Source organism: Helianthus annuus, chromosome 2, assembly GCF_002127325.2.
Source record: "Helianthus annuus cultivar XRQ/B chromosome 2, HanXRQr2.0-SUNRISE, whole genome shotgun sequence".
NCBI lineage: Eukaryota > Viridiplantae > Streptophyta > Magnoliopsida > Asterales > Asteraceae > Helianthus > Helianthus annuus.
The window spans coordinates 61,156,652-61,182,219 of record NC_035434.2 but is presented as its reverse complement, the minus strand read 5'-3'; the positions used below and the strand labels follow the sequence as shown (position 1 = coordinate 61,182,219).

Genomic DNA, 25,568 nt, shown 5'->3' with positions numbered 1-25,568 from the left:
TATATTTTAATACATATAATTTTCCCAAAATAATACCTTGACAAAAATACGCGTTCATAAATATTTCCTTAAATGTGTAAGTTACGTTTTATAGATCGAATGGTAATAATAATTACCGGTGTAACTTAAATAATTATCGCGAAGGCGTTTGTATCATTTTGGAATTGTTAACACGGTAATATTATTTTTACCCTAAAAATAATATTTGTATATTTCACAAAATAATCATAAACACATAACAAGTGACGTTATGAAGAAAATATATCTTCCAAATATATATTTATCACGTTTTATTTTGTGAAAACCCCACCTCCGATATTTTGTAAATAAAGTCGTGGCGAAACTTATATAGGAAAACAAGTCAAAATGTATCTCTAACACCTGTAGAGAAAATATTTCCAAGTGTTAGGTTTTTAGAAAAATTTCGCCAGAGTTTTCCCCTATAACTAGAGGTGGCCACGCTTTCAAGCGTATCATTTTCTTTTATGATTCAATTCAACAATATTTTCATTCAACCAAAACAATGTTCAAAGCAACAAACTAGCCAATAAACATGTAAATCGCAAAAATTACATGAACTTGTAGTTTATCCAAAAATATGAAGTAAATCCCATTACTTTTAGTGGATCTTTATATAAATCATTCCGGTTTCGTAAAAGCCTCGCTTTTAAAGAAATTCCATCTTTACAACTTCTTGTAAAATTTGACAAAACTAGTTCTTTGTTGAAACTTTAGTGTTACACATGTGTTTACACACTTGTGTGTTTTAGAAATTCATTCTTGTTAGTGTAAGATCCGGTTTTAGAAAATAAGATTTCTTTGACACTCGGTCTTTTGAAAATACCGCTTGTAGATCCGTAGATCTACTAGTTTTAAACACTATTTTGTAAGTAAAATCGTTTTTACACAAGTTCAAGTTTCTCGTGTGGTAGAGTTTCATCACTTAACCCTTGTTACACTAAGACAACTCTATGTCATGATCCATGATCATGACCAATCCGGGTTAAACGATGATCCGAGCTACCACAACATAGATCGGGCCTAAATAACTACACAAATCAAATACTACAAGATTTACACAACAATCTAGCTTTTAACCATCACTTTTAGTATTTTTTAGTAGACTTTTATGTATCATCTTGCATGTTCACGAGTTTTAACCGTTACATATCATTTTAACCACCTTAAAATAGTTCGAGAGTGTGATTATAGTAACTTACTACTAGCTCGAGGCTAGGGAAGAATCTAGACGCAAAATGAGTGGATAAAAGCAATGAGATGAGGTCCTTCGAGTTCCGAATGCACCAAGCCTCCTCGTAGGTGATCCTTCACACTTGAATGATCTTGGAATGGCTTAAACAAAACTCGAAAAATTGATGGGTTGGATAGGGGTGTTCGGCCGTGAGTTATTTAGAGAGAGGGAGAGTGTTTTGAGTGGTGAAATGTTAAGTAAATGAATGAGGGGTTTAGTGGTGATCTTATAGGTAAAGGTTATGAACATTATCCAAGGGTTTGTGTGTCTAGTAGATATGGAACAAGTATAATAAAATAATCACAAGAAGGACAAGGGTGTCCCCCTCTTGGGGACGGTTTGGTTAGGGGGGGGGGGGTAATCCGGTTCCAAATCAACCATTTAGTTAGCATGTAGTTAGGTTAGTTTAGTTAGTTTAGGGATTAACCCGGTTACTAGTGTGTTGTGCATTACAGTGGGTGTTCGGGTATTCAGGGACCCTAACTGGCTCAGAAAAAGATAAACAATGTTAATGGCAAAATTTTCATGTCCCGGGTAAAGTCCGGTTGTTCGGTTGGATAGTAATCCGTTAAAGCGTTTAACAAAGCTTTAAAGTGTCGTTAATATTAATTTTAGTGACACAACTTATTCCCGACACTTTGAAAGTGTCTAGTAATATTTTCCTCATGTTTTGGCACTTTATTAGCTAACCACATGCTGAATTTTTGGTTAAAGTGCTGAGTTTTGTACTTAGAGTACGTTTTAGGCACATCCTGTCATTGTAACTTATTCCTAGAGACGCAGTTCTACAACCCTTGTATCCCTACACTCACCACTAGTGTAGTAACTATTTCTGGCTCATACAGGCCTTAGAGGCAGTGTCTGCCTGATGCTGGCTTTATCAGCATGTTTTGATAGGTTATCCGTTCATAGTGCTACTGTGCTTTTGTGCATCATGTTTGTCACTAAGGTTCAGCATGTAAATAATGTAGTGACAGTAAATAAAGTACGATGCAAGTATGTACATGTATCAGTAATCAAGTAGCAGTTTATCCACAAGTTCAAGTAAGCACAGTAATTAAGCAGTAATTAATTATTAATTAAGTCGTACGGATACCTGGTTTAGTGAGGGTTGTCACATTCTCCCCCCGTTAGAAAAATTTCGTCCCGAAATTTTAAGTTCTGCTTCTAGAAGCAGGGTTCTTGGGAAATAAGTGGGGGTATTTTTCTTTCATCCGGTCCTCACGCTCCCAGGTGTATTCAGGACCATGTCTGGCATTCCATCTGACTTTGACGAGTTTGACACTGCTCCGGCGGGTTTTGTTCACTTTCCAATCTGCAACCTCAACAGGTTCTTCAACGAAATGGAGCGTGTCGTCAACATGAATCTCGTCGGTAGGAATGACAACGGTATCTTGCGTTGGACTTTTCCTTAAATTTGATACATGAAATGTATCATGAACGCCATTCAGTTCGGCAGGTAGATCCAACTTGTATGCTACTAACCCAATTCTTTCCAAAATTCTGAACGGACCAATATACCGCGGATTCAACTTTCCACGCTTCCCAAAGCGTGCCACACCCTTCCAGGGTGATTCTTTCAACAAAACCATATCTCATACCTCAAATTCCAGAGGCTTCCTTTTTCGATCCGCGTAGGCTTTCTGACGATCACGAGCCGCATTGATGCGATCTCGGATCTGTGCGATCTTATCTGTGGTTTCCTGTACCACATTAGGACCAACCAATTGTCTATCACCTGCGTCAGACCAACAAAGCGGTGATCTGCATTTGCGTCCATATAAAGCTTCAAATGGCGCGGCACCAATACTGGTGTGGTAGCTGTTGTTATATGAAAATTCGACCAAAGGCAAATGCTTATCCCAGCTACCGCCCAAATCCATAACACACGCTCTCAGCATGTCTTCCAAAGTTTGTATCGTCCGTTCGCTTTGCCCGTCGGTCTGTGGGTGAAATGCGGTGCTCAACTTCAATTGCGAGCCAAAAGCTTCTTGGAAGGATTGCCAAATCCTTGATACGAACCTTCCGTCTCTATCAGAGATGATTGAGAGAGGTACTCCATGGCGTGTAACGATTTCTCTCATGTAAATTTCAGCCAACTTGCTCGTATTATCCTTCTCTCTGATAGGTAAGAAGTGCGCGGACTTCGTTAACCGGTCCACTACTACCCAAATTGTGTCGTGACCTCTTGGCGTTCTTGGCAACTTCGTAATAAAATCCATGGAGATTTGTTCCCATTTCCACTTTGGAAATCTCAGGTTGTTGCAGAAGTCCTGAAGGCTTCTGGTGTTCGGCTTTAACCTTAGCACATGTTAAACACTTGCTCACGAAAACAGCAACATCGCCCTTCATCCTAGGCCACCAATAGTAATCCTTAAGGTCTTGGTACATCTTATCCGCTCCTGGATGGATAGAGTACCGCGATTTGTGAGCTTCATCGAAAATAACTTTCCTTAAACCACCAAACAGAGGTACCCAAATCCTTTTCTCAAAACATAACGTTCCTTCCTCGTTTGGCACCAATTGTTTCTCCATCCCATGGAGATATTCTTCTTCCAGGTTACTTTCCTTAAGAGCTTCCTTTTGCGCGGTACGAATGCGCAAGCAAAGATCGGTTTGGATAATCATTTCTAAAGCCCTAACCCTTATGGGCTTGATTCTTTCTTTTCGACTTAGGGCATCGGCGACCACACTCGCCTTCCCTGGATGATACTTTATCTCGCAGTCGTAGTCATTCAACAACTCAACCCATCGTCTTTGCCTCATATTCAACTCCTTCTGGTTGAATATGTGTTGCAGGCTCTTGTGATCTGTGAAGATCGTACACTTCGTACCATATAGGTAGTGTCTCCAGATCTTTAATGCAAAAATCACTGCGCCAAGTTCCAGGTCATGTGTGGTATAGTTCTTCTTCTGACGTGATGCGTAAGCAATAACCTTTTGGCGTTGCATCAGCACGCAACCCAATCCTTGACACGAGGTGTCACAGTATACCACAAAATCATCTGTACCTTCCGGTAGTGCTAAGATTGGCGCATTGCAAAGCTTATCTTTCAATATCTGGAATGCTTCTTCCTGTTTGATTCTCCAATCAAACTTCTTATCTTTTTGGGTGAGGAGCGTCAATGGTTGAGCGATTTTTTTTTGAAAAGTCCTCAATGAACCTTCGGTAGTAGCCAGCCAAACCCAAGAATTGTCGAATCTCGGTTGGCGTCTTTGGCGTCTCCCAATTCTTGATCGCTTCGATCTTGGTTGGATCCACATGAATCCCATCTCCATTTACCACATGTCCAAGGAATTGGACTTCGCGTAGCTAAAACTCGCACTTAGAGATCTTGGCGTACAATTGTTCTTTCTTCAGCAATTCCAAAATGGCTCTTAGGTGCTGTTCGTGCTCAGCCTTCGTCCTTGAACAAATCAAAATGTCGTCGATGAACACAATCACGAACTTGTCCAAGTAGGGCTTGCAAACTCTATTCATCAAATCCATAAAGACTGCAGGTGCGTTTGTCAACCCAAACGACATAACTAGGAACTCGGAGTGTCCATAACGAGTTCTGAAGGCTGTCTTCGGGATACTCTCCTCTTGTATCCTTAACTGATGGTATCCAGATCGAAGATCGATCTTAGAGTAAAAGCTTGAACCTTGCAGTTGGTCGAATAGATCATTGATTCTCGGCAGAGGGTATCTATTCTTGATCGTCAGCTTATTCAATTCCCGGTAGTCGGCACACATTCGAAAACTACCGTCCTTCTTCTTGACAAACAAAACTGGAGCTCCCCAAGGCGAGAAGCTTGGTCGGATAAATCCCTTGTCTAACAACTCTTTGAAGTTGTGTCGACAGTTCTTGCATCCCAGACGGTGTAAGTCTATAAGGTTCCTTAGCCACAGGCGCGACGCCTGGAACTAAGTCGATGCGAAACTCTACTTGCCTCTGAGGTGGCAATCCAGGAAAGTCCTCTGGGAAGACTTCTGGATATTCCCTCATGACAGGGATGTCTTCGATCTTTGGTTCTGTAGCCTTCTTATCCACGATGTGTGCCAGGAAGGCAGCACATCCCTTCTGCAAACACTTTCGTGCTTTGAGGCAGCTGATAATTCTCAACGGCGTATCTCGCTCCTCTCCATGAACCACAATTGTTTCACCATCTTCGGTTGGGATACGAACAACCTCTTCGTGACAAACTATCTCAGCCTTGTTTCCTGATAACCAATCCATTCCTACCACCACGTCGAAGCTTCCCAACTGGACTGGTAGTAGATCCAGAGCAAACTCACGCTCTCCAAATTCCATCACACATCCTTGGACCACTTCACTGGTCTCAACTAGTTTCCCATTTGTTAATTCGATCGAATATGGGACGTCTAACTTACTAGGCGTCAAACCAAGAATATTCTTAAATTCTAATGACGCGAAGTTATAATCGGCACCAGTATCAAACAAGATAGATGCAAAAGTTTTTGGTTGATAGAGAACGTACCAGTAATCATGCCTGGATCCTGGCATGCTTCACAAACTCCGATGCTGGATGTTATTTCACGGTCTTGTTTCAACTTCGGGCATTCCCTCTTAAGATGTCCAACGTCCCCACAATGGAAGCATCCAGGCACTCGGCCTTTTCCTTTCCCATTTCCACCTTGAGCGTTGTTACTGTTTTCTCCTTGTCTGGGACTCTTCATCCCACAACCATCCTTGTTGTGTCCTTTCCTCCCGCACCTAGGCTTCTGACATCCACATTCATGGTGATACTTGCACCCAGCACGTCTTGGTTTAATTTCTAAGTAAATCTTATCATTGGCCTGATTGTTGTTAGGGCAATCTTTCTTGAAATGCCCTTTGTCTCCGCAATCAAAACAACCTAGAATAGATCTTTGTTCATCATCATTCGTTCGGGTATCTTTGGTGAGCTTCCTTTTGTTTTTTCCGGACGACTCTACCTGAGTCTCCTTGTCAGGGTTTGCAAGTTTTTCTAGTCTAATGGCTTCCGTAACAAGTGCCAAGCCCATCTTACTTGCAGCCATAGTTGTTGGTGGCGTAGATGCTGTCATTAAGCTCAGGACTTGAGGTGCCAGTTCCCAAATGAAATGTCCTAATTTCCTCAATTCTGGTTTCACCAAGTACCGAACGACTCGTGCCAAATCATGAAGTCTTTGCATGTATTCCAACATTTTCGGACCTTCCATTATCAGGCTCTGGAATTCACCTTCCAACCTCTGTGTTTCTGTTTGGGTGCAATACTTCTTACGTATTATTCCTTTCAACTCATCCCAAGTTAACGCGTATGGTGTAGTTAGGCCCATTATTCGAACCTGAAGATTCCACCATAATCGGGCTCCATCTTGCAACAACTCAGAAATGTATGGGACTTGTTGTTCTGGCATACAACCACTCATTCGAAAGATGGATTCCATACTTTCAATCCATTTCACAAAAGTTATGGCACCCCCAGTGCCGTCGAACTTCGGAGGCTTGTAGTTGAGGAAGTGCCAGTAGGAACAACCGTTATTTTCTGAGGTGCCTCTGCTAGGTTCGAAGCGTAGGGCCTCGTGCTGTGCTATAGCTGCAGCAATTATCTCTTGAAGTTCTGCCTCAGAGGTGGGCATGCGCATTTCGCGTCTTGGCGGCATCTTCTAAAACATGTTTTACGTAGGTTAGGTCATAGCAAGTCAAGTGCACGTATGTATTCATCAACATCAGCACATAACATCTCATGCTATAAATAGATCAGCCACATAACATCTCATGTCATAGAACATAAACAATAGATCACTGCGATTACACTGCCACAAATCGAGACCAAAATGTAAAGCTTACAAGTACACAACTGTATCATACAACATCAATGACTTAGTAGGGGACGACCCTAGACAAGCCGTGAGATCGCTGGACGTATTCAGGAATCCTTGGTTTGTCCATCTTCAAATTCCAGAACTCCACCTCAAACTTTTGGATTCCATTCCTAGAACCACATTTCTTCTCAATCATTTCCTTGAGCTCGTCCCAACTCAGTGCATAAGCAGCATTCTGTGCCAAGGCCTGAACCTGATGGTCCCACCATGAGAGTGTGCCATCTAGAAATGACCCCGAGGTAAAGGTAACACTCTGTTGGGGTGAACAGTTAATCATTCTTAGAATGAAGTCAATCTTTTCGGACCAACGAACAAATGTAACGGCGCCTCCTGTTCCGTCGAAGTTCAAAGGCTTGTAGTTCAGGTGCTGCTCATAGGTGCAGTCAGTTGGTGGGTTATTTCCAGTAGTGCCATTGGTGTGCTAAAAGCGGAGAGCTTCATGTCGTGCAATTGCCTGTGAGTTGCGTTTTTGCAGCTCGGCTTCTATCCTTGGCAACGTACTGGTGTTTGTGTCATGCCTGGGTGGCATTCTCTTTTGCCGAAGTGGCATGAAGCGGGTTAGACATCATCTTAATTGTCTAGGAGATACATAGCACCATAAGCCATCATGTAATCACCCAATTTCACACGAAAATATATTCAATGTATAAGTGAGGAAATAAATTCTGATCCTTCACATAGGTTTGCCAATTTGGCTCGTTGCTTGTAATAGAATGAACTTGAGGCTACATCGCCTTGGTCATTCGTGTTTTAGTTATTTCCTGCTACATTGGTTTTCATTAGCTTGACCCGCAGAGTCCACCAGGATTTTTGTGCACTACAAGTCGTTATTACGTGGGCCCCCGTAATAATAAATTGTGTTGCACAGTTACCCCAAATTTTCTCTCGTCCAAGCAGATGATCAATCAAGGAGCAACAACAGGTGCATCGGCATGAACAGGGTCATGCTCCAATGCGGGGTAAAGAGCAAGGCCTGGCTCAGGGGCCACGGCTGGCTCCGGATCAACAAACTCCATCCCAAAAATCAGCCCGATCAACAAACACAGGGGTTACAGGATCCCCCAAGGGCTGGTCTAAATGTATGAACTCAATATCATGGTCTGGATCAAAACCAGGTGGAAAAACAAGATCATCCTCAATATCGTGATCAAACTCAAAGCTGTGTGCGGGAACTAGTGCAGCTGATGACGCCATATCAGGGTCGGCGTCGTGTGAGTGGTGCTGCACTCCCTGTATATGCGAAGATGCGGGCGTCAGAAACTCAAATGAGTCTGGGACAGGGGAGTGGGCATGAGCTTCCTCTGCAGGAGCGTCCGCAAGCAGTAGGCTATTACCAGCAGCAATAGGGCCTCGCCCTCAAGTGGGTCTTCCTCTAATAGTTCGACATCATCGTTGGAGACAACGTCGGGGGGGCATATCTACAATGGGATAAGTGGCAAGAGGCACAGGAGCAGGGATCACCGCGAGTGGCAAATTCTCAATAAGATGGCCATCAGCAGGCTCTGCTACGACATCAGGCAGTGCAAAAGGGCTGAAAGTCGTCATCTTCTGTGCCGGTAGTATCGGAAATGTACACCTCGTGCTCCGATGAAACTATGTCGTCTGATACTATGGCCATGGGATTCGCAGTGTCCATCTTTCTAGTACATGATGAAGGCATGACGTTTGTAACACAAACACACATACGTATAACAATCAATCATATAATCATATAAACATATTAGTCCAATTATCAATCAACCAGTCCTCCTAGTCCCACTAGCCTCCCAGCCTCTCAGACTGCTCTTCCTAGTCCCACTAGCCAATTCTCCTCTTAGACTGCTCTTCCTAGTCCCACTAGCCAATTCTCCCAGCCTCTCAAACTGCTCTTCCTAGTCCCACTAGCCAATTCTCCCAGCCTCTCAGACTGCTCTTCCTAGTCCCACTAGCCAACTACCTCGGTCTCCAAGACCGAGCCTTGGCCTCCAAGACCGAGCCTATAAATAATAAAGGAAATGTGCTCAACATTTGTTTGTAAAAACGTTTTGGATCTGGACTTAAGTGGCATGCAGTAAAAATGTTTTCGTGAGAGCCCTAGTGATCATAGTCTAGACTCGAGAAGGAATCCTAGTTTGCTATGATCAGAGCTCTGATACCAAGCTGTCACACCCTAGCTTTGCGGAAGCGTGGTTAATTTGGTGTGACTTCTTAATACCATAGCTTAACCATAACAAGCGATATGAATTTAAAAACCATGCAAGATCATCCATTAAATTAGGTTTGAAAAGTAAAATACCATAACAATGTCTCAACGGAAACACATCCTAACAACATAAACAGTGTTCAACAGACACAAACATCAACATGACATAAACACAGTTTAAGAACTGTGACTCGTGCAGGAAAAAGTCACATCCCTTAAACTTGGATGACCTCGTAACTAGTGCAGCCGGAAAACATGCCATACCGTGCCAGATCCTTTAATTCCCTGAAATACATGTAAGTTGAAAAAAAAATCAACAATAATGTTGAGCGAGTTCATGTGTAAGTGAGTAATAAAACCCTTGGTAAGTATAAAATCCTGGTATGTAGCAAATAAGGAAAAAGAGATCACCAATGGTTTGCAAGGCCATTGATATGTGTGAAGTGCAAGTAGGAAGACTCAAACCTAGCGGATTTATGCGTTGGGCACAAAGTCACCACCTGGTCCATTAGGCGGGCTCAGGGGTTGGGCTCGCTACACCCAGATAGATCTACCGCTACTGTCCCTCGGTCCTACCTTGAGGATTAATGGCCTCAAGTTTCCGCCTCCCACTCACATGATCTAAGTAGTAAACCTCCTTACGCTAACCATACCATGTATAAAGTATTTGTAATCAAAGTAACATGTATTTCACCCCCGCAGTTTAAAAACTGAAAACAGTTAAGAGAAAAGGGGGACATGAACTCACCGTGGTGCGTCTCTACCAAGTATATCTCCTGATCAAGCAGCGGTGCGACGACCTACACGTACTAACTCTATTAGACGGACGGCCGTGCCTTAGCTTTATGGTTTAAGTTTTTGGGAAATAGTTAGACAACTATTTCGTGTTTACTTTCTGTATATACTTGGTGATTATTTTCCTTCCCAAGGATGGGGGATTTAATACATGTGTGTTCGTATACTTTGGAATATATTATTAAGTCTCACTTAATATATATTTTACTTCTTATTCCAAAATATAAATATTCTTCCCAAAAATATTATATTTTAATACATATAATTTTCCCAAAATAATACCTTGACAAAAATACGCGTTCATAAATATTTCCTTAAATGTGTAAGTTACGTTTTATAGATCGAATGGTAATAATAATTACCGGTGTAACTTAAATAATTATCGCGAAGGCGTTTGTATCATTTTGGAATTGTTAACACGGTAATATTATTTTTACCCTAAAAATAATATTTGTATATTTCACAAAATAATCATAAACACATAACAAGTGACGTTATGAAGAAAATATATCTTCCAAATATATATTTATCACGTTTTATTTTGTGAAAACCCCACCTCCGATATTTTGTAAATAAAGTCGTGGCGAAACTTATATAGGAAAACAAGTCAAAATGTATCTCTAACACCTGTAGAGAAAATATTTCCAAGTGTTAGGTTTTTAGAAAAATTTCGCCAGAGTTTTCCCCTATAACTAGAGGTGGCCACGCTTTCAAGCGTATCATTTTCTTTTATGATTCAATTCAACAATATTTTCATTCAACCAAAACAATGTTCAAAGCAACAAACTAGCCAATAAACATGTAAATCGCAAAAATTACATGAACTTGTAGTTTATCCAAAAATATGAAGTAAATCCCATTACTTTTAGTGGATCTTTATATAAATCATTCCGGTTTCGTAAAAGCCTCGCTTTTAAAGAAATTCCATCTTTACAACTTCTTGTAAAATTTGACAAAACTAGTTCTTTGTTGAAACTTTAGTGTTACACATGTGTTTACACACTTGTGTGTTTTAGAAATTCATTCTTGTTAGTGTAAGATCCGGTTTTAGAAAATAAGATTTCTTTGACACTCGGTCTTTTGAAAATACCGCTTGTAGATCCGTAGATCTACTAGTTTTAAACACTATTTTGTAAGTAAAATCGTTTTTACACAAGTTCAAGTTTCTCGTGTGGTAGAGTTTCATCACTTAACCCTTGTTACACTAAGACAACTCTATGTCATGATCCATGATCATGACCAATCCGGGTTAAACGATGATCCGAGCTACCACAACATAGATCGGGCCTAAATAACTACACAAATCAAATACTACAAGATTTACACAACAATCTAGCTTTTAACCATCACTTTTAGTATTTTTTAGTAGACTTTTATGTATCATCTTGCATGTTCACGAGTTTTAACCGTTACATATCATTTTAACCACCTTAAAATAGTTCGAGAGTGTGATTATAGTAACTTACTACTAGCTCGAGGCTAGGGAAGAATCTAGACGCAAAATGAGTGGATAAAAGCAATGAGATGAGGTCCTTCGAGTTCCGAATGCACCAAGCCTCCTCGTAGGTGATCCTTCACACTTGAATGATCTTGGAATGGCTTAAACAAAACTCGAAAAATTGATGGGTTGGATAGGGGTGTTCGGCCGTGAGTTATTTAGAGAGAGGGAGAGTGTTTTGAGTGGTGAAATGTTAAGTAAATGAATGAGGGGTTTAGTGGTGATCTTATAGGTAAAGGTTATGAACATTATCCAAGGGTTTGTGTGTCTAGTAGATATGGAACAAGTATAATAAAATAATCACAAGAAGGACAAGGGTGTCCCCCTCTTGGGGACGGTTTGGTTAGGGGGGGGGGGGGTAATCCGGTTCCAAATCAACCATTTAGTTAGCATGTAGTTAGGTTAGTTTAGTTAGTTTAGGGATTAACCCGGTTACTAGTGTGTTGTGCATTACAGTGGGTGTTCGGGTATTCAGGGACCCTAACTGGCTCAGAAAAAGATAAACAATGTTAATGGCAAAATTTTCATGTCCCGGGTAAAGTCCGGTTGTTCGGTTGGATAGTAATCCGTTAAAGCGTTTAACAAAGCTTTAAAGTGTCGTTAATATTAATTTTAGTGACACAACTTATTCCCGACACTTTGAAAGTGTCTAGTAATATTTTCCTCATGTTTTGGCACTTTATTAGCTAACCACATGCTGAATTTTTGGTTAAAGTGCTGAGTTTTGTACTTAGAGTACGTTTTAGGCACATCCTGTCATTGTAACTTATTCCTAGAGACGCAGTTCTACAACCCTTGTATCCCTACACTCACCACTAGTGTAGTAACTATTTCTGGCTCATACAGGCCTTAGAGGCAGTGTCTGCCTGATGCTGGCTTTATCAGCATGTTTTGATAGGTTATCCGTTCATAGTGCTACTGTGCTTTTGTGCATCATGTTTGTCACTAAGGTTCAGCATGTAAATAATGTAGTGACAGTAAATAAAGTACGATGCAAGTATGTACATGTATCAGTAATCAAGTAGCAGTTTATCCACAAGTTCAAGTAAGCACAGTAATTAAGCAGTAATTAATTATTAATTAAGTCGTACGGATACCTGGTTTAGTGAGGGTTGTCACATTCTCCCCCCGTTAGAAAAATTTCGTCCCGAAATTTTAAGTTCTGCTTCTAGAAGCAGGGTTCTTGGGAAATAAGTGGGGGTATTTTTCTTTCATCCGGTCCTCACGCTCCCAGGTGTATTCAGGACCATGTCTGGCATTCCATCTGACTTTGACGAGTTTGACACTGCTCCGGCGGGTTTTGTTCACTTTCCAATCCGCAACCTCAACAGGTTCTTCAACGAAATGGAGCGTGTCGTCAACATGAATCTCGTCGGTAGGAATGACAACGGTATCTTGCGTTGGACTTTTCCTTAAATTTGATACATGAAATGTATCATGAACGCCATTCAGTTCGGCAGGTAGATCCAACTTGTATGCTACTAACCCAATTCTTTCCAAAATTCTGAACGGACCAATATACCGCGGATTCAACTTTCCACGCTTCCCAAAGCGTGCCACACCCTTCCAGGGTGATTCTTTCAACAAAACCATATCTCATACCTCAAATTCCAGAGGCTTCCTTTTTCGATCCGCGTAGGCTTTCTGACGATCACGAGCCGCATTGATGCGATCTCGGATCTGTGCGATCTTATCTGTGGTTTCCTGTACCACATTAGGACCAACCAATTGTCTATCACCTGCGTCAGACCAACAAAGCGGTGATCTGCATTTGCGTCCATATAAAGCTTCAAATGGCGCGGCACCAATACTGGTGTGGTAGCTGTTGTTATATGAAAATTCGACCAAAGGCAAATGCTTATCCCAGCTACCGCCCAAATCCATAACACACGCTCTCAGCATGTCTTCCAAAGTTTGTATCGTCCGTTCGCTTTGCCCGTCGGTCTGTGGGTGAAATGCGGTGCTCAACTTCAATTGCGAGCCAAAAGCTTCTTGGAAGGATTGCCAAATCCTTGATACGAACCTTCCGTCTCTATCAGAGATGATTGAGAGAGGTACTCCATGGCGTGTAACGATTTCTCTCATGTAAATTTCAGCCAACTTGCTCGTATTATCCTTCTCTCTGATAGGTAAGAAGTGCGCGGACTTCGTTAACCGGTCCACTACTACCCAAATTGTGTCGTGACCTCTTGGCGTTCTTGGCAACTTCGTAATAAAATCCATGGAGATTTGTTCCCATTTCCACTTTGGAAATCTCAGGTTGTTGCAGAAGTCCTGAAGGCTTCTGGTGTTCGGCTTTAACCTTAGCACATGTTAAACACTTGCTCACGAAAACAGCAACATCGCCCTTCATCCTAGGCCACCAATAGTAATCCTTAAGGTCTTGGTACATCTTATCCGCTCCTGGATGGATAGAGTACCGCGATTTGTGAGCTTCATCGAAAATAACTTTCCTTAAACCACCAAACAGAGGTACCCAAATCCTTTTCTCAAAACATAACGTTCCTTCCTCGTTTGGCACCAATTGTTTCTCCATCCCATGGAGATATTCTTCTTCCAGGTTACTTTCCTTAAGAGCTTCCTTTTGCGCGGTACGAATGCGCAAGCAAAGATCGGTTTGGATAATCATTTCTAAAGCCCTAACCCTTATGGGCTTGATTCTTTCTTTTCGACTTAGGGCATCGGCGACCACACTCGCCTTCCCTGGATGATACTTTATCTCGCAGTCGTAGTCATTCAACAACTCAACCCATCGTCTTTGCCTCATATTCAACTCCTTCTGGTTGAATATGTGTTGCAGGCTCTTGTGATCTGTGAAGATCGTACACTTCGTACCATATAGGTAGTGTCTCCAGATCTTTAATGCAAAAATCACTGCGCCAAGTTCCAGGTCATGTGTGGTATAGTTCTTCTTCTGACGTGATGCGTAAGCAATAACCTTTTGGCGTTGCATCAGCACGCAACCCAATCCTTGACACGAGGTGTCACAGTATACCACAAAATCATCTGTACCTTCCGGTAGTGCTAAGATTGGCGCATTGCAAAGCTTATCTTTCAATATCTGGAATGCTTCTTCCTGTTTGATTCTCCAATCAAACTTCTTATCTTTTTGGGTGAGGAGCGTCAATGGTTGAGCGATTTTTTTTTTGAAAAGTCCTCAATGAACCTTCGGTAGTAGCCAGCCAAACCCAAGAATTGTCGAATCTCGGTTGGCGTCTTTGGCGTCTCCCAATTCTTGATCGCTTCGATCTTGGTTGGATCCACATGAATCCCATCTCCATTTACCACATGTCCAAGGAATTGGACTTCGCGTAGCTAAAACTCGCACTTAGAGATCTTGGCGTACAATTGTTCTTTCTTCAGCAATTCCAAAATGGCTCTTAGGTGCTGTTCGTGCTCAGCCTTCGTCCTTGAACAAATCAAAATGTCGTCGATGAACACAATCACGAACTTGTCCAAGTAGGGCTTGCAAACTCTATTCATCAAATCCATAAAGACTGCAGGTGCGTTTGTCAACCCAAACGACATAACTAGGAACTCGGAGTGTCCATAACGAGTTCTAAAGGCTGTCTTCGGGATACTCTCCTCTTGTATCCTTAACTGATGGTATCCAGATCGAAGATCGATCTTAGAGTAAAAGCTTGAACCTTGCAGTTGGTCGAATAGATCATTGATTCTCGGCAGAGGGTATCTATTCTTGATCGTCAGCTTATTCAATTCCCGGTAGTCGGCACACATTCGAAAACTACCGTCCTTCTTCTTGACAAACAAAACTGGAGCTCCCCAAGGCGAGAAGCTTGGTCGGATAAATCCCTTGTCTAACAACTCTTTGAAGTTGTGTCGACAGTTCTTGCATCCCAGACGGTGTAAGTCTATAAGGTTCCTTAGCCACAGGCGCGACGCCTGGAACTAAGTCGATGCGAAACTCTACTTGCCTCTGAGGTGGCAATCCAGGAAAGTCCTCTGGGAAGACTTCTGGATATTCCCTCATGACAGGGATGTCTTCGATCTTTGGTTCTGTAGCCTTCTTATCCACGATGTGTGCCAGGAAGGCAGCACATCCCTTCTGCAAACACTTTCGTGCTTTGAGGCAGCTGATAATTCTCAACGGCGTATCTCGCTCCTCTCCATGAACCACAATTGTTTCACCATCTTCGGTTGGGATACGAACAACCTCTTCGTGACAAACTATCTCAACCTTGTTTCCTGATAACCAATCCATTCCTACCACCACGTCGAAGCTTCCCAACTGGACTGGTAGTAGATCCAGAGCAAACTCACGCTCTCCAAATTCCATCACACATCCTTGGACCACTTCACTGGTCTCAACTAGTTTCCCATTTGTTAATTCGATCGAATATGGGACGTCTAACTTACTAGGCGTCAAACCAAGAATATTCTTAAATTCTAATGACGCGAAGTTATAATCGGCACCAGTATCAAACAAGATAGATGCAAAAGTTTTTGGTTGATAGAGAACGTACCAGTAATCATGCCTGGATCCTGGCATGCTTCACAAACTCCGATGCTGGATGTTATTTCACGGTCTTGTTTCAACTTCGGGCATTCCCTCTTAAGATGTCCAACGTCCCCACAATGGAAGCATCCAGGCACTCGGCCTTTTCCTTTCCCATTTCCACCTTGAGCGTTGTTACTGTTTTCTCCTTGTCTGGGACTCTTCATCCCACAACCATCCTTGTTGTGTCCTTTCCTCCCGCACCTAGGCTTCTGACATCCACATTCATGGTGATACTTGCACCCAGCACGTCTTGGTTTAATTTCTAAGTAAATCTTATCATTGGCCTGATTGTTGTTAGGGCAATCTTTCTTGAAATGCCCTTTGTCTCCGCAATCAAAACAACCTAGAATAGATCTTTGTTCATCATCATTCGTTCGGGTATCTTTGGTGAGCTTCCTTTTGTTTTTTCCGGACGACTCTACCTGAGTCTCCTTGTCAGGGTTTGCAAGTTTTTCTAGTCTAATGGCTTCCGTAACAAGTGCCAAGCCCATCTTACTTGCAGCCATAGTTGTTGGTGGCGTAGATGCTGTCATTAAGCTCAGGACTTGAGGTGCCAGTTCCCAAATGAAATGTCCTAATTTCCTCAATTCTGGTTCCACCAAGTACCGAACGACTCGTGCCAAATCATGAAGTCTTTGCATGTATTCCAACATTTTCGGACCTTCCATTATCAGGCTCTGGAATTCACCTTCCAACCTCTGTGTTTCTGTTTGGGTGCAATACTTCTTACGTATTATTCCTTTCAACTCATCCCAAGTTAACGCGTATGGTGTAGTTAGGCCCATTATTCGAACCTGAAGATTCCACCATAATCGGGCTCCATCTTGCAACAACTCAGAAATGTATGGGACTTGTTGTTCTGGCATACAACCACTCATTCGAAAGATGGATTCCATACTTTCAATCCATTTCACAAAAGTTATGGCACCCCCAGTGCCGTCGAACTTCGGAGGCTTGTAGTTGAGGAAGTGCCAGTAGGAACAACCGTTATTTTCTGAGGTGCCTCTGCTAGGTTCGAAGCGTAGGGCCTCGTGCTGTGCTATAGCTGCAGCAATTATCTCTTGAAGTTCTGCCTCAGAGGTGGGCATGCGCATTTCGCGTCTTGGCGGCATCTTCTAAAACATGTTTTACGTAGGTTAGGTCATAGCAAGTCAAGTGCACGTATGTATTCATCAACATCAGCACATAACATCTCATGCTATAAATAGATCAGCCACATAACATCTCATGTCATAGAACATAAACAATAGATCACTGCGATTACACTGCCACAAATCGAGACCAAAATGTAAAGCTTACAAGTACACAACTGTATCATACAACATCAATGACTTAGTAGGGGACGACCCTAGACAAGCCGTGAGATCGCTGGACGTATTCAGGAATCCTTGGTTTGTCCATCTTCAAATTCCAGAACTCCACCTCAAACTTTTGGATTCCATTCCTAGAACCACATTTCTTCTCAATCATTTCCTTGAGCTCGTCCCAACTCAGTGCATAAGCAGCATTCTGTGCCAAGGCCTGAACCTGATGGTCCCACCATGAGAGTGTGCCATCTAGAAATGACCCCGAGGTAAAGGTAACACTCTGTTGGGGTGAACAGTTAATCATTCTTAGAATGAAGTCAATCTTTTCGGACCAACGAACAAATGTAACGGCGCCTCCTGTTCCGTCGAAGTTCAAAGGCTTGTAGTTCAGGTGCTGCTCATAGGTGCAGTCAGTTGGTGGGTTATTTCCAGTAGTGCCATTGCTGTGCTAAAAGCGGAGAGCTTCATGTCGTGCAATTGCCTGTGAGTTGCGTTTTTGCAGCTCGGCTTCTATCCTTGGCAACGTACTGGTGTTTGTGTCATGCCTGGGTGGCATTCTCTTTTGCCGAAGTGGCATGAAGCGGGTTAGACATCATCTTAATTGTCTAGGAGATACATAGCACCATAAGCCATCATGTAATCACCCAATTTCACACGAAAATATATTCAATGTATAAGTGAGGAAATAAATTCTGATCCTTCACATAGGTTTGCCAATTTGGCTCGTTGCTTGTAATAGAATGAACTTGAGGCTACATCGCCTTGGTCATTCGTGTTTTAGTTATTTCCTGCTACATTGGTTTTCATTAGCTTGACCCGCAGAGTCCACCAGGATTTTTGTGCACTACAAGTCGTTATTACGTGGGCCCCCGTAATAATAAATTGTGTTGCACAGTTACCCCAAATTTTCTCTCGTCCAAGCAGATGATCAATCAAGGAGCAACAACAGGTGCATCGGCATGAACAGGGTCATGCTCCAATGCGGGGTAAAGAGCAAGGCCTGGCTCAGGGGCCACGGCTGGCTCCGGATCAACAAACTCCATCCCAAAAATCAGCCCGATCAACAAACACAGGGGTTACAGGATCCCCCAAGGGCTGGTCTAAATGTATGAACTCAATATCATGGTCTGGATCAAAACCAGGTGGAAAAACAAGATCATCCTCAATATCGTGATCAAACTCAAAGCTGTGTGCGGGAACTAGTGCAGCTGATGACGCCATATCAGGGTCGGCGTCGTGTGAGTGGTGCTGCACTCCCTGTATATGCGAAGATGCGGGCGTCAGAAACTCAAATGAGTCTGGGACAGGGGAGTGGGCATGAGCTTCCTCTGCAGGAGCGTCCGCAAGCAGTAGGCTATTACCAGCAGCAATAGGGCCTCGCCCTCAAGTGGGTCTTCCTCTAATAGTTCGACATCATCGTTGGAGACAACGTCGGGGGGGCATATCTACAATGGGATAAGTGGCAAGAGGCACAGGAGCAGGGATCACCGCGAGTGGCAAATTCTCAATAAGATGGCCATCAGCAGGCTCTGCTACGACATCAGGCAGTGCAAAAGGGCTGAAAGTCGTCATCGTCTGTGCCGGTAGTATCGGAAATGTACACCTCGTGCTCCGATGAAACTATGTCGTCTGATACTATGGCCATGGGATTCGCAGTGTCCATCTTTCTAGTACATGATGAAGGCATGACGTTTGTAACACAAACACACATACGTATAACAATCAATCATATAATCATATAAACATATTAGTCCAATTATCAATCAACCAGTCCTCCTAGTCCCACTAGCCTCCCAGCCTCTCAGACTGCTCTTCCTAGTCCCACTAGCCAATTCTCCTCTTAGACTGCTCTTCCTAGTCCCACTAGCCAATTCTCCCAGCCTCTCAAACTGCTCTTCCTAGTCCCACTAGCCAATTCTCCCAGCCTCTCAGACTGCTCTTCCTAGTCCCACTAGCCAACTACCTCGGTCTCCAAGACCGAGCCTCGGCCTCCAAGACCGAGCCTATAAATAATAAAGGAAATGTGCTCAACATTTGTTTGTAAAAACGTTTTGGATCTGGACTTAAGTGGCATGCAGTAAAAATGTTTTCGTGAGAGCCCTAGTGATCATAGTCTAGACTCGAGAAGGAATCCTAGTTTGCTATGATCAGAGCTCTGATACCAAGCTGTCACACCCTAGCTTTGCGGAAGCGTGGTTAATTTGGTGTGACTTCTTAATACCATAGCTTAACCATAACAAGCGATATGAATTTAAAAACCATGCAAGATCATCCATTAAATTAGGTTTGAAAAGTAAAATACCATAACAATGTCTCAACGGAAACACATCCTAACAACATAAACAGTGTTCAACAGACACAAACATCAACATGACATAAACACAGTTTAAGAACTGTGACTCGTGCAGGAAAAAGTCACATCCCTTAAACTTGGATGACCTCGTAACTAGTGCAGCCGGAAAACATGCCATACCGTGCCAGATCCTTTAATTCCCTGAAATACATGTAAGTTGAAAAAAAAAATCAACAATAATGTTGAGCGAGTTCATGTGTAAGTGAGTAATAAAACCCTTGGTAAGTATAAAATCCTGGTATGTAGCAAATAAGGAAAAAGAGATCGCCAATGGTTTGCAAGGCCATTGATATGTGTGAAGTGCAAGTAGGAAGACTCAAACCTAGCGGATTTATGCGTTGGGCACAAAGTCACCACCTGGTCCATTAGGCGGGCTCAGGGGTTGGGCTCGCTACACCCAGATAGATCTACCGCTACTGTCCCTCGGTCCTACCTTGAGGATTAATGGCCTCAAGTTTCCGCCTCCCACTCACATGATCTAAGTAGTAAACCTCCTTACGCTAACCATACCATGTATAAAGTATTTGTAATCAAAGTAACATGTATTTCACCCCCGCAGTTTAAAAACTGAAAACAGTTAAGAGAAAAGGGGGACATGAACTCACCGTGGTGCGTCTCTACCAAGTATATCTCCTGATCAAGCAGCGGTGCGACGACCTACACGTACTAACTCTATTAGACGGACGGCCGTGCCTTAGCTTTATGGTTTAAGTTTTTGGGAAATAGTTAGACAACTATTTCGTGTTTACTTTCTGTATATACTTGGTGATTATTTTCCTTCCCAAGGATGGGGGATTTAATACATGTGCGTTCGTATACTTCGAAATATATTATTAAGTCTCACTTAATATATATTTTACTTCTTATTCCAAAATATAAATATTCTTCCCAAAAATATTATATTTTAATACATATAATTTTCCCAAAATAATACCTTGACAAAAATACGCGTTCATAAATATTTCCTTAAATGTGTAAGTTACGTTTTATAGATCGAATGGTAATAATAATTACCGGTGTAACTTAAATAATTATCGCGAAGGCGTTTGTATCATTTTGGAATTGTTAACACGGTAATATTATTTTTACCCTAAAAATAATATTTGTATATTTCACAAAATAATCATAAACACATAACAAGTGACGTTATGAAGAAAATATATCTTCCAAATATATATTTATCACGTTTTATTTTGTGAAAACCCCACCTCCGATATTTTGTAAATAAAGTCGTGGCGAAACTTATATAGGAAAACAAGTCAAAATGTATCTCTAACACTTGTAGAGAAAATATTTCCAAGTGTTAGGTTTTTAGAAAAATTTCGCCAGAGTTTTCCCCTGTAACTGGAGGTGGCCACGCTTTCAAGCGTATCATTTTCTTTTATGATTCAATTCAACAATATTTTCATTCAACCAAAACAATGTTCAAAGCAACAAACTAGCCAATAAACATGTAAATCGCAAAAATTACATGAACTTGTAGTTTATCCAAAAATATGAAGTAAATCCCATTACTTTTAGTGGATCTTTATATAAATCATTCCGGTTTCGTAAAAGCCTCGCTTTTAAAGAAATTCCATATTTACAACTTCTTGTAAAATTTGACATAACTAGTTCTTTGTCGAAACTTTAGTGTTACACATGTGTTTACACACTTGTGTGTTTTAGAAATTCATTCTTGTTAGTGTAAGATCCAGTTTTAGAAAATAAGATTTCTTTGACACTCGGTCTTTTGAAAATACCGCTTGTAGATCCGTAGATCTACTAGTTTTAAACACTATTTTGTAAGTAAAATCGTTTTTACACAAGTTCAAGTTTCTCGTGTGGTAGAGTTTCATCACTTAACCCTTGTTACACTAAGACAACTCTATGTCATGATCTATGATCATGACCAATCCGGGTTAAACGATGATCCGAGCTACCACAACATAGATCGGGCCTAAATAACTACACAAATCAAATACTACAAGATTTACACAACAATCTAGCTTTTAACCATCACTTTTAGTATTTTTAGTAGACTTTTATGTATCATCTTGCATGTTCACGAGTTTTAACCGTTACATATCATTTTAACCACCTTAAAATAGTTCGAGAGTGTGATTATAGTAACTTACTACTAGCTCGAGGCTAGGGAAGAATCTAGACGCAAAATGAGTGGATAAAAGCAATGAGATGAGGTCCTTCGAGTTCCGAATGCACCAAGCCTCCTCGTAGGTGATCCTTCACACTTGAATGATCTTGGAATGGCTTAAACAAAACTCGAAAAATTGATGGGTTGGATAGGGGTGTTCGGCCGTGAGTTATTTAGAGAGAGGGAGAGTGTTTTGAGTGGTGAAATGTTAAGTAAATGAATGAGGGGTTTAGTGGTGATCTTATAGGTAAAGGTTATGAACATTATCCAAGGGTTTGTGTGTCTAGTAGATATGGAACAAGTATAATAAAATAATCACAAGAAGGACAAGGGTGTCCCCCTCTTGGGGACGGTTTGGTTAGGGGGGGGGGGTAATCCGGTTCCAAATCAACCATTTAGTTAGCATGTAGTTAGGTTAGTTTAGTTAGTTTAGGGATTAACCCGGTTACTAGTGTGTTGTGCATTACAGTGGGTGTTCAGGTATTCAGGGACCCTAACTGGCTCAGAAAAAGATAAACAATGTTAATGGCAAAATTTTCATGTCCCGGGTAAAGTCCGGTTGTTCGGTTGGATAGTAATCCGTTAAAGCGTTTAACAAAGCTTTAAAGTGTCGTTAATATTAATTTTAGTGACACAACTTATTCCCGACACTTTGAAAGTGTCTAGTAATATTTTCCTCATGTTTTGGCACTTTATTAGCTAACCACGTGCTGAATTTTTGGTTAAAGTGCTGAGTTTTGTACTTAGAGTACGTTTTAGGCACATCCTGTCATTGTAACTTATTCCTAGAGACGCAGTTCTACAACCCTTGTATCCCTACACTCACCACTAGTGTAGTAACTATTTCTGGCTCATATAGGCCTTAGAGGCAGTGTCTGCCTGATGCTGGCTTTATCAGCATGTTTTGATAGGTTATCCGTTCATAGTGCTACTGTGCTTTTGTGCATCATGTTTGTCACTAAGGTTCAGCATGTAAATAATGTAGTGACAGTAAATAAAGTACGATGCAAGTATGTACATGTATCAGTAATCAAGTAGTAGTTTATCCACAAGTTCAAGTAAGCACAGTAATTAAGCAGTAATTAATTATTAATTAAGTCGTACGGATACCTGGTTTAGTGAGGGTTGTCACACTGTTAGCGTGGATCGAACTCCACGGTGAGTTCGCTGGGGGGTGCAGGGGGACAGTATGCCCCCGCACGGGGTTCAGGGCGGAGCCCCTAGCTAAATTTTAGTTCACATTAAACAGCCTAAAATAATGAGGTTTTGAGTGAGGTCTCGAGTCAGGTCTCGACTGAGTTATGAGATCTCGAGTCAGTTATGAGGTCTCGAGTAGCAACCTTGGTCTTGAGTTGTAGCCTTATGGTCTCGAGTCGCAACCTTATGGTCTCGAGGTGTAACCTTATGGTCTCAAGTTGTAGCCTTATGGTCTCGAGTCGCAACCTTATGGTCTCGAGTTGTAACCTTATGGTCTCGAGTTGTAGCCTTATGGTCTCGAGTCGCATCCTTGTGGTCTCAAGTTGTAACCTTATGGTCTCGAGTCGCAACTTTATGGTCTCGAAACTCCTGTTAACAGCTGTTGTTGTGAAAATAACTGAAAGCTCGAAATTTTAGGGATTGTGGGATAATGTTTCCTATTTTATTGTTGATCTAAACTTATCAAAGATTTCGAAATTATAATATGATTATCTTTAACAGTTTTCGAAAATTTTAATAGATATAATTCAGATAAAAAACAGTAAAAACATACACTAATCCAAATCATATTCCAAAACTTAAGGAATTTTCGAGTTTTTCTTAGAACAAGTGATGAACCCTAAAATAAAACATAATTCTAGGATCCGAAACCTGAATTTTAAGAGTTCTGTTAACAGGTTTCGGACATTAATTTACCCATTGTGATTTTGAGTGACATGATTAACCACCCATTTCTCAAAACAGTGATTTCGGCATAATAAGAACCGAAAACAACCGTGATTTGTTAAGGCTTTAAGATTTCTGTTTTCCAGATTTTAATCCCAGAATATTGGATACGAAAATAGAACTGATTTATCAACATATGCTCTGATACCACATGTTGATTAGTTCTGTTTAAACATAATGGAAAACATGAATAACATACTTGTTACAGCAGACAGGCTAGCAGAGAATCCAGTAGGAGATGCAGCCATTGAGTTTGACATACTTGTCAGGATGATCTGGTTCCTCCTTAGGGTGTAAGATTATGATGGTGATGAAACCGAAACAAGGGAAGGATTCGGTTGGGAGAGAGAGCCGATTATTGATGTTATTAGGGTTGTGTAAATTGTGTAACTGTCTAACCCTTAAACTCTCTAATAACCTCCTTATGTATACACCCAAGAGGAAACCTAATTAGTTAATAAGGGTAATATGGTCCATCAACAATTACCAACTAATTATTAACAGGTTATTAATATATTTTGATCTATATAATATAAATGATTATAATGGCTACAAGATTAAATATTATAACAATAATATATTTAATCTCACAGGACAATTTAGAGGATAGAGAGGTACCTAGTAAGTATGCAGACTTAATTATGGATATATATGTTAAGACTAACACTAGTGTTCGTGCACCGATAGGGGATACTAATTTCTTTCCTGTGGAAGTAGGACTCCACCAAGGGTCAGCGTTGAGCCCTTTTCTATTTGCGATTGTCTTAGATGAGTTGTCAAAGTCGATTCAGGAGTCAGTTCCGTGGTGCTTGCTTTTTGTGGACGATATTGTGTTGATTGAAGAAAGTAAACAGAGCTTGAATGCGAGGTTAGAAGAATGGCGTGTAGCCTTAGAATGCAAAGGTTTGAGGATAAGTCGCTCTAAGACTGAATACCTTTACTTTGATTTTAGTGGAGCAGGCGATGAGCACGACACACAGATCACCATTGAGGGCCAGGTGGTTCCACAGGCAACTAAGTTCAAGTTTCTAGGATCGTTTGTTCAGAGCAATGGAGAGATAGACAGTGACGTAGCTCACCGGATCCAGGCTGGATGGTGTAGGTGGAGAACAGCCACAAGGGTGTTGTGCGACAAGAGGTTCCCTGATAAATTAAAAGGGAAATTTTATAGGGTTGCAATTAGACCCTCTATGTTATACGGATCAGATTGTTGGTCCATCAAGAAAATTCATTCACGAAAGCTAGAGGTAGCAAAGATGAGGATGCTAAGATGGATGTGTGGGCACACTAGCTTGGACAAGATAGGAAATAAGGTTTTTAGGGAAAGATTAGAAGTTTTTAGTATTTCAGACAAGATAACGGAGGGGAGATTGAGATGGTTTGGGCATGTCAGGAGGAGACAGATGACATACCCGAATAGAATAGCTGAAACACTCACTGTAGATAGAAGCAGGAGTAGAGGCAGACCGAAATGACTTGGGATGAGCGGATTAGGCAAGATTTGCTAGATTTGCACCTCTTTGAGGACATGGTCGAGGACAGAACTTTGTGGAGACGTAGGATTAAGGTTAAGGATTTTTAGGAGTTTGCCCTGGTTTTTAGGTTCCTGTTTTATGAGTTTAATTTTTCAGTTTTATGAGGTGTGATATATTTATATATATATATATATATATATATATATATATATATATATATATATATATATATATATATATATATATATATATATATATATATATATATAGGTTTCCACC

At 41.3% G+C, this 25,568-nt stretch overlaps 1 protein-coding gene across 1 annotated transcript; it reads left to right on the top strand.

The window, feature by feature from the left end:
- The first annotated feature begins 24,455 nt into the window (after positions 1–24,455).
- Positions 24,456–25,289, top strand: LOC110893385. The gene has a single exon (XM_022140497.1). It carries the CDS (start codon positions 24,456–24,458, stop codon positions 25,287–25,289), a length of 834 nt encoding a protein of 277 aa, XP_021996189.1.
- Positions 25,290–25,568: the final 279 nt, after the last annotated feature.

Coding starts and splice junctions, on each gene's coding strand:
- LOC110893385 (XM_022140497.1), top strand. CDS start 24,456: ATGGATATATATGTTAAGACTAACACTAGTGTTCGTGCACCGATAGGG.